Consider the following 12,525-nt stretch of genomic DNA (forward strand, 5'->3'; position numbering starts at 1 on the left):
AAATTAACATTAGCAGAATGATTCTGATACATTCCTTTCTAACATTAAACAAAGAAGAGAATGTCCTGGTTGAGATTATTAATGCTTTGAAAACTGGCATCTGAGAATGAAACTATTGTAAAATACACATTTGTTAGGCTTGAGGGCCTTTACAAGTAGTTGTTCAAATATTAAATGATACTAATCATGTGAATTTTTGGGCTCAGAAAAAATCTTGAGTATGCTCTAGTGAAATCTTCAAAAAAATTTACTTATCTTTTCAAAATAATTTATTTTTTTGAAAGGCAGACTTTATAGAAAGAAGGAGAAAGAGAAAGATCTTCCATTTGCTGGTTCATTCCCCAGTGGTCATAATGGCCAGTGCTGGGCTGAATAAAACCAGGAGCCAGGAACCAGGAGCCTGGAGCTTCTTCCGGGTCTCCCACATGGGTGAGGATCCGAAGGCTTTGGGCCATTCTCTGTTGCTTTCCCAGGCAATTAGCAGAGGGCTGGATCAGAAGTGGAACAGCCAGAACATGAACTGGCACCCATATGGGATGCTGGCGTTGCATTCAGATTAGCCTACTATGTCACAGTGCAGGTCCCAGGATTAAATTAAATATATTACGTAATCCTAACAATGTGTCTCTGGCCTGCAGAACCGTCCCCTATTCCGTATCTGTTAGGCTTCCCTGAGGTTTCCTTTTCCACCTTACCTCTAGTTCAAGGTCCTGCGGTTCCATCTCAGAGAGTGACAGCACAGCAATCTTGGTGACTTTGCAGACCTCATGGTCTCCTGGGAGTTTGCCCACCAGGGCTTTCTGCCGAATCAGAATAAGCCACCAGGGAAGATCTGAAAGAGAAAGGTCACCACAACCTCTGGTACTTTTCAAATTGAGGCTGAGCATCTTAATCGCCAAGTGCATCTTAATCGTGCATCAGGTGGAAGCTCTCACGGATTATGTTCAAGCTCACTTCAAACAGCCGAAACATAAATTAAAATGATTCTCATCCATTACTTCGGGTCCCATTTACAGCTACAAGACATCTGGTGGCTGGGATGTTGGGGAACGGGAGCTCCCACACAGCAGCACTAATAGGAATGCCACACACACCCACACAAGGCTCCTGGAGGGAGAATTAGCAACACAGAACAGCATTACACGCGCACTGCCCTCTGAAGACAGCCCCTTGAGGATCTGCTCTACAAACCTGCCTCGACAACACAGGTGCTCATGGCCAAGCCAACTCACGCACCTGTTTACAACACAGACCCAGTATGGGAGACCACCGAGAAACCCCAACAGGGAGAGTAGATGAACCAGTCACGGGACAGCCACAGGATGGGCATTACACGGCTGTACAAAAGAGTGAGCTGCGTCCCATGAGCCAGTAAGGAAAGGTTCCTGGGCACATCATTGAGGTTAAGAACCTGAGTTAGAAGGCTATGACAGTCCAGCTGCTTAAAAAAGAAAAAATGATGAAAAGGGTTTTTGACCCTAGTATAACCAAATGTATCCACTGCACCAGTATTTTCTAAGGGGAAAAAATAGAAAAAGAAAAAATCCCAGCACTCAATACAGCATTTTCCACAGAAAGAAAGGAAGACTAAATTAGAACTAGAAAATATCTAGCTCATTATCAGTTTTTACTCCTGGTGTTCCGTTCCTTTTTGAGCAAAGTGTGACAGTGAAAACACCAACGGAGGCAATAGACCCTTGATGTGCAAGGTGGCTCCGGGTGCGACATAAGGCACTGCAGATCAGGTGGACCTGCTGCCCAGCAACATAATCCACTGGAAAAAACCTGAAACCAGTAACAACAGGCAGGGGAGTCAACTAACATACCAGGTGTAAGCATAAACATAGAGAAACACTGCAACCCACTTCCACTCAAACAGAAAAAAGGCTCCGGAGCCTCGGCAATGATACAGCTCCTGCGACACTCCAGCCTTTACATGGGAAGCACAGTCAAGCTTTGGTTTAGGACACACAGAAATAACTGAAAGGGGCCGAGCATCTGAACGGACAGGCCCGAGGGTTCCAGGCTGCCAGTGTCTCACATTCACCCAGGGACTCAACATAACCTTAATCAAAATTCTAATGAAACCTTCAGAGAAATCAAAATCTATCTTAAAAATCATTTGGAAAACTACATGTGAGAACAGCCATGAAAAAATTTTAAAAAGAGCGTGTCTTTCCAGAGAGCAAAACATACAATAAACCACAGTTAAGAAAACATAGCCAAGCATCCCTGCAAAAGGCACAGAAGCCAGATGACTCATCAACATGGGCACATGACATTGAGGATGAAGGGGGGGAAAGTGATTTGTCATAAACAGATTGACGTAACCGGCTCTATCTGAGAAAGCAATCCCTGCAAACCACACATGAAAATTGACTACAGATAGGCTGGAAATAGAAACAAATCAGATCTTAGCAGAAAACAGGAAGGCAGGCGCCTGGTCTAGCAGGAAAAGCATGAGAGGCAGAACAGTGTGGTAGCCTTAACACGCACACAATGGGGAGCTGATGCGAAATAACTGCTTCTGTGAACACAGAAACAGGGGAGAGTCGCAAGAAACTAGAGATACTGGAGTTTCCACTGTGCACACATCCCCCACTTTCCCCATCAAGCTACCTACTACTCTACAGCTTACAGTTTTTCTCCTAAAAGATTTTCCCTGACAGCAGAGACACAGTCTCTTTGCAATTAAAAAAAAAAAATCTGCACAGGGGCCGGTGTTGCAGCACAGCATGTTAAGCCATCACTCAGGACACCTGTATTCCACATCAGTGCCAGTCAAGTCTGCTGCGCTGCTTCTGTTCCAGCTTGGTGCTGTGCCTCCTGAGAGGACGCGGGTGATGGTTTAAGTGCCTGGGGCCCTGACATCCATGTGGGAGACACAGATAGAGTGTCCGACTCCTGGCTTCAGCCTGGCCCCGTGTTGGCTATCTGGGAGGAAAAACAGCGAATAGAAGAGGTGGAAATAAATAAATCTGAAAAAAAAATAATATTGTATGAAAGTATTATAATTTTGTGGTTTTTTTTTTTCTAATTAGTAGAATCTTGGTTCACTTCCAGTTTTAGTCAGTTACAAATTGAGTTACTGAGGGTCCGGCACGGTGGCTAAAGTCCTTACCTTGCACCTACCGGAATCCCATTTGGGTGCCAGTTCTAATCCTGGTGGCCCCATTTCCCATCCAGCTCCCTGCTTGTGGCCTGGGAAAGCAGTGGAGGACGGCCCAAAGCTTTGGAACCCTACACCCGCGTGGGAGACCCGGAGGAGCTCCTGGCTTCGGATTGGTGCAGCATATCAGCTGTTGCAGCCACATGGGGAATGAATCAACACATGGAAGATCTTCTCTTGTCTCTCCTCTTCTCTGTATATCTGACTTTCCAATAAGAAATAAATCTTCAAAAAAATTGAGCTACTGAGGATAACCTGAAATATATACAATTTCCTATTGAAACATACCAACACTAGTAAAAAGATGTAGTTGTCCGGCTTGTGCTGAAAGGGTTAGTCCAAAATCTCATAATGGAAAGAAAAAAAAAATATGAATTGAGCACTTAGCTACTTTCAGGCAAAATTTTTCATTCTAGAATACAAAACAAAAAAGCTCATGGTCAATGACAGCAATCACTATTGCTATAATTACCTTGCCTTGGGTGAAACAAAATCATTACCAGCACCACATGAAAGCCCAAGACAGCCAGCAGGAAGATGCGTGCTGAGTTACAGGATTAATGATCCAATATTATTTTTGAATTTTTGTTGAGAGGCAGAGAGATGAAGAAAGAAACAAAGAAAAACCCCTGGCCCTCTGGTTCACTAGGCCAGTGTCCTGGCTGGGTTGGAGCCAGTGCCAGGAGCTGGGGCAGGTCTCCTGCATGGGTGACAGGACCCATTACTCAAGCGGTCCCCACTGCCCCGGGGGTCTGCTTCAGCAGGAGGCTGGAATGAGGAGTTAGAGCTGGGAACTGAGCCAGGTTCCAAGGTGGGGGATACAACTTGGTAATCAGTATCTTAACCACTAAGCTAAAAAGGCTGTTCCTAATTTTTTTTATATATTGGGATAGAAAGTTTTTCTTTTTTAAGATTTATTTTTATTGGCAAGTTAGATTTTATAGAGAGAAGGAGAAACAGAGAGGAAGATCTTCTGTCTGCTGGTTCACTCTGCAAGTGGCCGCAACAGCCAAAGTTGAGCTGATCTAAAGCCAGGAGCCAGGAGCTTTTTCTGGCTACCCCACGTGGGTGCAGGGTCCAAGGCTTTGGGCCGTCTTCAACTGCTTTCCCAGGCCACAACAAGGGAGCTGAATGGGAAGTAGAGCAGCCGGGATACAAACTGGTGCTCATATGGGATCCGAGTGTATGCAAGGCAAGGACTTTAGTCACTAGGCTACTGTGCTTGGCCCTTGTTCCTATTTTTCAAAGAAGATTTATTACTTTTTATTTTAAAAACAGATTTACAGAAAGAGACACAGAGAGATCCTCCATCTGCTGGCTCACTTTCCAAATGACCAAAATGTCTAAAGCTGAGCTGGTTTGAAGTCAGGAGCCAGGAGCTTCTCCCGTCTCCCACGTGGGTAAAGGGGCCCAAGGATTTGGACCACCCTCCACTGCTTTCTCAGGCACAAGGAGACAGATCACAAGCAGAGCTGCCAGGACACATACTGGGGTCCATATGGGATGTCAGTGCTGAGCGTGGCAGATAAGCCTTCTACGCCAACACGCCAATCCCTGCTATTTCTTGATTTTCAAAACAAGACAAAAAATAAAGCATTATTATTGTCTAACAAACCCAATATCCATCAAGCACAATTTTAGTTTTAGAAGCACTTAAGCAGGCTATTACTGTATTAGTTACATGACCTATCATAAAAAAGAAATGGGTCCAATTGAAACTGCTGCATTGAGACTGGTCTGACGGCATAAAGAAACTTTGAAAGCATATGACCATAGAGGGGAAAGTCCATTTAGTGACCCTGCTTCCTCCAGGAAAAGACAAGGAAACCCGACTTCCCCAGGCAGATAAGAAAATGAATTAGGAAGTGATAAGTTGACAAGCAGGACCAGCAGTCCCGGAAAACATTCAAGAGGTGGTTTCATACAAAAAGTGGCACACTCAAAGGCAGGTGAGCAGTTGTAGGATCAAGATTTTCACTCCCTTTCGTCTTCTGTATGAGGGCTTTCCAGCCAAACAGAAGCAGGGGGTGTTGCAGGAACTGCCTGGGTGCCTACAGAAGTTCCCCGCACCTGCGCTCTGCAAGCTGGGGAACCAGGCACCCCATCGTCTGAGAGCAGGACCCCATGGACATGCAGGTACAGGGAACAAACTCACCCTCCTTCACTTTCCTGTCCCGCTATGGCCATCAGTGAACCAGGTGACAGCCACGCAGACTGAGGGTGGGCTTTCGTGCCTCAGAGAATTCAGCCTGCTGCTCAGAATCTCGCCACTTAAGGTTTTAAATGTGTCAAGAGCATCTCAATGGCCTGTGATGGCTTGTGTTAAAGTGTCAGCTTGCCTGGGCAAAAGGAGGCCAGACAGCTGAAAAGCAGGGAGGTGAGTGGGTGGGTGGGTGCTTCCAGAGAAACGTGGCTCTGTGAGGGTCAGCCCACCTACATTCCCCATACTGGGCCTGGCAGGAGTCTCCCAACTGCCACAGGGAGGGACTGCCTAGCCTGCTAATGACCGTGTTTACACACACACACACACACACACACACACACACACACACACTCTCTCTCTCTCTCTCTCTCTCTCTCTCTCTCTCTCCATTTCTCGGGACAGCCCCGACCACTACGCAGGCTTGCTGCTGGGGAAGCAGCTTAGCAACGTAGTGATTAGCAGTAATGGATCGGAGTGCAGGTGTTGGCTGGAAAAGGCCTACACGGCCACAAATGAGCCTTTTGGGAGTGATTAACAGAAGAGGACAACTGTGGGGGGATGTTTTCAGAGAACGGCGAGCAATCCTGAACAGAAGCCCACCCGGGAGAGTCAAGCCCACCCTGACGAAGTCTCCAGTGGAAAGAGGAGCGTGCTGCTGCACCATGGAAAGGAGGCAGCTCTTGTAGCGCAGCCATGAAGCCAGCTGAAGCAAGGGTGTGTCTTAGCATTTCATGGTGAACTTGGGTACTCTACTGAAGCTAATTTTTCTTTTTCTTTTTCTTTTTTGATGACGTTTACATAGTTGAATAGGGTGATTAGGGTCAAAGGCTACAGGAAGGTGGGTGAGATCACCATTTCCACATTCTCTTTTTTCCTTCTTGTATCTAGGGGAAGTGGCAAGAAGCCACATCCAGCCTCCCAAAAGCCTCTGCTGCCTGGGTCAGACCACCTGACACCCGTCCCACGGCCCCCGATCTGGGGCGTGCTCTGCGGGTTCTGCTCATAAGGTTTCGATAGTTTAACAGTTCTGAATTACTGCTGATCTCGCCTCTCCAAGCACAATGAAATCTCTCCAGAATCCAATGATTGATATAGTCCACCTTAGAGTCTCTATTTGCCCAGATATTCAGTGCCAACACTTGGCTGGGGGAGTTGGTCAATTTGTTCTGTCCTTTGTCCTCTGTTACAGTACCAGATGTCCTCTGTAGGTTCCAATGTGCTGCCACATCCTCCATGTGCACCCGGACATGCTGACCACTGGTCCATCTAAGCCACAGAGGAGGCCCATCTCTGACACATGCACTCCACGGTCAGACTACAGAACCTGTAATTCTCTTCATGGTTGGGGTTCTGAATCCAGCAATTCAGTTAGGGGGATCCCCAAAGAAACTTCATTCGAGGTTTTTTTTATCACATCCCAGACCTGATTCTTGTGTGTGCTTGCCAAAACAGGGTCCAACACAGTCTGTCGCCCCAGTCAGCTTATGCACATGCTGGTGGTTGCAACGGCTGGGTCAGTTCTGCCTCTAGCCCTGTCTTCTACACAACCCAATGGGTGTTGCAGCCCAGCCCGATCCTGCCCACCACACACTCAGCCTTCACGTACACCAGTGGGAGCTGCAGCCTAGTTGGAGTGACCCACAATAACCCCCACCAGGCCCGCCCCCTGCCCAGGTTCCTGTGCTTGCCAGTCTACACAGCAAACTGTCTAGTCTGTCCCACATCCCAATCAGCTCTCATACATGTCAATGGGAATTGAAACCTCTTTCAACCCAACCAGCCCTACTATCCAGATCACATACCTGCCGACAGCTGCCACATTCTGTCTAGCCATGCCTGCCCCAGTCCTGGTTATCAGGTTCACCAGTGGGAGTGGCAACCAAGAGGGAGGTGCCCACTGACTCCCTACTGGGTCCACTCCCACTTCTGGATCTTGCACTCTCCAGGTGGCTCTGCAGTTTACCTTGACAGAATTCCCCCCCCCCCCTCTGTGCCAGCATCTGCCAGCTGATGCTGTGGCAAAGCCCAACTAACCCACACCCACTCTGATTTATGCATGCACCAGAGGGAACAGTAAAGCCAGCCTGGCATTTCCCTAATGCAGCTCACATAAAGTCAATAGGTGTTACAGCCCTGCCCGGCCTGCTCTGCCCACATCCCAACTCATGCTCTCCAGTGGGAGTGGTGGTCCAGCAGGGGACACTGTGGCTGGTGCTGTAGACAACAGGGTAAGCCACCACCATCCTATATGAGACCTGGTTCAAAACCCGGTTGCTTCACTTCTGATCCAGCTCCCTGCTAACACACTTGGGAAGGCAGTGGAGAATGGTTCACCCACATGGGAGATGCAGATGGAGTGCCAGGTTCATGGCTTCAGCCTGACCCAACTCTGGCCATGCAGCCATTTGGAGAGTGAACCAGTAGATGGAAGACCTCTCTCTCCCATTCTGTAACTCTGCCTTTCAGATACATACATACTTTTTTCAAAAAGACTTTTGGTGGGGCCAGGGTATTGGCTCAACTAGCTAATCTCTCACCTCCATGCGCCAGCATCCTGTACAGGCACTGGTTCGTGTCTCGGCTGCTCCACTTCCTAACCCCCTGCTTACGGCCTGGGACAGCAGGTGAGGATGGCACCAAGCCTCGGCTCCAGGTATTGTGGCCACTTGGGAAATGAACCACAAACAGAAGATCTTTCTCTCTGTGTCTCCTACTCTATAAATCTGCCACCCCAATAAAAATAAATAAATCTTTAAAAAAACACACACAAGTATTTCCTTTAAAACAAAAAAGACTTTTGCTGCTAATACAACATAAAAATGTATTTTGCATGTGAGAACATGATCAGAGGAATCAGTGTGAAATGATACTGCTTAAACATGTGTGTCCTACAAAAGTCCACATGTTGAAACCCTAATTGCAATGTGGGGTATAAGGAGGTGGGGTGTTGGTGGGTGAACAGGTCAACAGGTCATGAGGACTCTGCCCCCACAAACAGGACTCATTCCTTATGGAAGAGGCCATGCAAGAAACTAAGGAACAAATTGCATAATAAATAAGAAAAATAACAAAACAAAAATATAAATAATATCACATAGAAATAGAAACACACAAAAACAGAATGAAAGAGGCCCCGCAGAGTCCTAGGGAACAGCATCCATCAGTGAGTCAGGGGCGACCATGGAGACACCAGCACACCGGCTCCAACAGCAGGCGCTGGTGCTCGGAGTACGCCAGACCGAGCGGCCAACGCTCTCAGGGACCAACACGCTAATTACTCACTTGCTCATATTCCAAACCTAGGAACTACTCACTATTATTTGACTAGCTGCTCCACTGCTGAAGGTTTTCTAACTCTGCGTTTAAAGAAAATTGACACTAGCTCACAAGAACATCATCAAGGGTGAAAGACATTTAATGGGCTCCATTTCAAAAGTCCCAAATACTGCAATTAGAAGCATAGTCAGCTTAGCCTCAAGTTCAGGACTGAAGCTAAATCCCTAATAAAGATCTGCCACCAGATAAAATAATGTGCTGCACTCCACTCAGCAGGCTCTCCCCTGGATCCAGAAAGCAAAACCATTAAAGTCCTATACAAGCAGAAAAGTCCAACTTACAAAGTACTCTCAGGTAAAACTTTTTTTTTAAGGATTTATTTATTTATTTTTATTTATTTTTTTATTTTTATTGGAGGGAGGGAAGGAGGAAGGAGAGAGATTGAATCAGGAGTTGAAAGTTGGTATCAAACCCAGGCCCTGGGATATGACGTACACGTGTTAACTACTGGGCCACACATCCACCTTAGAAGCACCTTACAGAAACCCTGTAGTCATCGAACCTAATTAACCTGCCATGCCGCTTGCAGGTACACATACAAGCAGGAAGAATACTTATTTCAAGATCCTCTGGAGCCCAGTGCAGTAGCATAGTGGTTAAATGCTTGCCTTACAAGCATTCGGATCTTATATTATATTATCTTATCTTATCTTATATTAGGATCTTATATGGGCACCAGTTCATGTTCCAGCTGCTTCACTTCCCATCTAGCTCCCTGCTTGTGGTCTGGGAAAGCAGTGGAGGACAGCCTTAGGACCCTACACCTGCGTGGAAGACCTGGACGCTCCTGGCTCCTGGCTTTGGAACAGCACAGCTCTAGTCTTTGTGCCACTTGGGGTGTGAACCAGCTGATGGAAGATCTTTCTCTGCTTCTCCTTCCCCCTGAAAATCTGATTTTCCAATAAACACAAATAAAATTTTTTTTTAAAAAAAAGACTCTCTGGGGAGCTCAGAACTAGGGGCCAGCTATGTGACCAGTGTAAGCAGTAAGTGCCCTAGGGACATGGAATTACCTGCACCAGGCCAGCTCAGATTGGGACAAGAAAAATAGGAAATTCAGAAGCTTAAATTCAGAAGCAGGTACTGGGCCTGGCAGGTAAGACTTCCCATCCCGACTGCTGGAGCACCTGGGCTCAGCATCGCCTCCAGTAAGTGGGTCCCTGACAGCCACGTTGGCACCTGCACCGAGTTCCTGGCTCTCTGCTTGGCCCAGCGCACTCGAAGCCACTGTAGGCGCTGCAGATTGAACTAGGAGACATGGCGACACTTGCTCTCTCTGTACCCTTGGCTCCTATCTCACTTCAGGGTTAGCCAGGACCTCATCACCCCCAGGCACGCCCCACTGTCCAATGCACCCCATGCCTCCTCCAGTCTGCATGGGTTAAACCTATGTGACTGAGTCATTAAAGTCTACTGCTCAGATTCCAGTCTGCTCTTGAGAGCTTCGAGCTGTATCCAGCCTGCAGCCCCAGCACCGAGGATAAGCCATAATATTTGCTAAATCAATACGTACTTGCTGAGTGCTTCGAAACAGCACCTGCCATGGGTCAGTCCATGGGGATACAACAGTGAGCTAAAGAAAGCGTGTCCCCACCCCCACTTTTAGGAGCTAATCCTCCAGAGAGGGCGCAGACAGAAAACAAAAAAAAAAAAACTATTAATATGCAATAACTGGGAAAGGAACTTGACTCTTTGGGGCCAGCACTATGGTGCGGCCATGCCGGATGGTACATCCCACACAGCACACACCAGTTCAAGTCCCGGCTGCCAGCCTGGCTAGACCACCTGCTGCAAACGTCCACAGCGAGGCCTCCCCAGTCAGGACAGGCTGCTGGTGCCCAGGGTCTGTCCTCCAGGCCCAGAGCTCACAGCACTTCTCAGCATAGGCTAACAGTGCATCAGCACTAAAGAATGCCACCAGCAAACAGGGCTTCAAAATGCTTCCAGCACATATCATTTTAAAGGCAACAAAGATTATAAAATATAACATGTAAACACTTAACATTTTAGTACTACAAACACAAGTTTCTACAGATTCTTACAGGATAGTCTGGTAAATCTCACTAGTTTCTGCAAATACTAACATTAGGGGGAAAAAAAACAGTCTAAAATTAAGCTGCGTTCAAAATCTTGTATCTGGAACTTAAACAGTCCAGTTCTCTATCAAAGATCTGATACCTCCAAGGGCCTTAAGAAAACACAACAGCAGCCAGCAGAGTGACCAAACCCCCCTGCACGTGACGCAGTCAATCGAGCCAATCAGGAAAAGCTTTGCTTCCGCCCCTCCTTCCCACCCCCCCCACCCATGTAGATTACAAACATCCTGGAGATGGCAATGGAGGCTTACTGAGACACCCTGACCAGGTAAGCCCACCTGCAGGTGCCTCCCTAGGGTTTGCGGAGTGTGGTGGTCACAGCGGAAAAGCAGCAGGAAGTCGGAGTGGCACACCAGCAGACAGGTTTGGCGGTGGCCTGAACTGTGTGCCCTCAAGATTCGTGTGCTGAAGTTTAACCCCCAGGGTCTCAGAACATGGTTGCATTGAGAAATGGGATTTTTAAAGAGATAATTAAATAAAAAATGAAGCTGGGGGGTTCTAATCTGATTTGTCTAGGGGGGACTGAGAGACATGGAAGGAGGACAAAATGAAGACTGGAGGAAGACACCAACTTCCGGCTCCAGATTCTTTCGCTGAGGCCACCCAGCCTGCAGCCTCAGCTCCCAGCGTCCATGGCCCAGGTACAGAGCTCACAGCGCAGTGACAGCGACAGCAGCATGGCTCACCCACGCCACTTGGAGACTGTCAGTGACATCTGTTTGAATAAATTCATGCTCCCATCACACGGGGCAGGTACAAAAATTCCTGCATTAACACAGAGAGAATAAGTAGGCAGGAAGCGTTTAAGCGTTTAGAGTTTAAGTGCAGGCTTTTTGCTCTCCCGCTGCCTGAGGGAGGAACAGCTCAGCTCTCAGGCACACACCAGGCTGACCCGGGCCAGGGCGCCAGGGCAGTGCCTAGGACAGAACCCGGGCCAGGAGACGAAAGGGTAGTGGGAGACAGGTGTTCAGGGCAAGGAGCGGGGCCGAGGGCACTGGCTGTGGAGGGCGGGCACCCACACCAGCAGAGCAGCAGGGGTGGAAAGATCTTCCTTGGCTTCCCGCGCCCACCCCTGCCCCACTCTCCTTCTTCATAGACAAACGGTTCAGTGACAAGGGAAACGGAGGAGGTTCAAGAACTCAGGGTAAAAAAACACAGACTCTCCCTGCCTTCTGCACCAATTCCTCTCCCAAGGCATCCTATACGGCGGCTATCCTCACTGCCAACCAACCACATGTTGCGGGCCAAGGAAACTCAAGGCGGACAAGCAAGGGAGGACCCGCAATGGCCTTCCTTGCACTGCCACCCGAGGACTGTCCTCCAGCTGCCTTGGGAAGGTGTTGGCCATCACCGTCCTGTTTAGGAGAGACCACCTCTGGACTTGGTCTGTGGCTCGGCCTGCCCCACCTGCTCGGGGGAGTGGGCAAGGCCCGGGCCTCACGCAGGCTGCTCACTTTCATTTCCAAGAGTCTGAACTATATCCACTGTTCAATCCTTCTGTATTGCTGGCCAGTCTCTGGTGAGGACAGGGATGGAGAGGTGTCAGTTCTTTTGAGGGCTATGAGAGAGTGCCATTTTAAGAGCAGAAATTTTGCCTACCACACAGAGAAAGCAAAAAGAAATACGATGAAGTGATAGTGAAGTCACTCGTCCCAACAACATACTCTCCACTCTCACGCAACATCCCCCTGGCGTGGGTCTACTGGGTTCATCTCAAGAAC

General features: G+C 48.1%; 1 protein-coding gene across 1 annotated transcript in view; it reads right to left on the minus strand.

Annotated features, from left to right (window-relative positions):
* Positions 1–12,525, minus strand: part of INPP5F (inositol polyphosphate-5-phosphatase F) — a 75,766-nt gene that overhangs the window by 32,209 nt on the left and 31,032 nt on the right. The window contains exon 3 of the mRNA XM_040992004.1: positions 696–832. Coding sequence (XP_040847938.1) covers positions 696–832 — 137 coding nt within the window. The remainder of the gene's footprint in view (positions 1–695; positions 833–12,525) is intronic.

Source organism: Ochotona curzoniae, unplaced genomic scaffold, assembly GCF_017591425.1.
Source record: "Ochotona curzoniae isolate NIBS_2020 unplaced genomic scaffold, NIBS_Ocur_1.0 contig_66, whole genome shotgun sequence".
Classification (NCBI taxonomy): Eukaryota; Metazoa; Chordata; class Mammalia; order Lagomorpha; family Ochotonidae; genus Ochotona; species Ochotona curzoniae.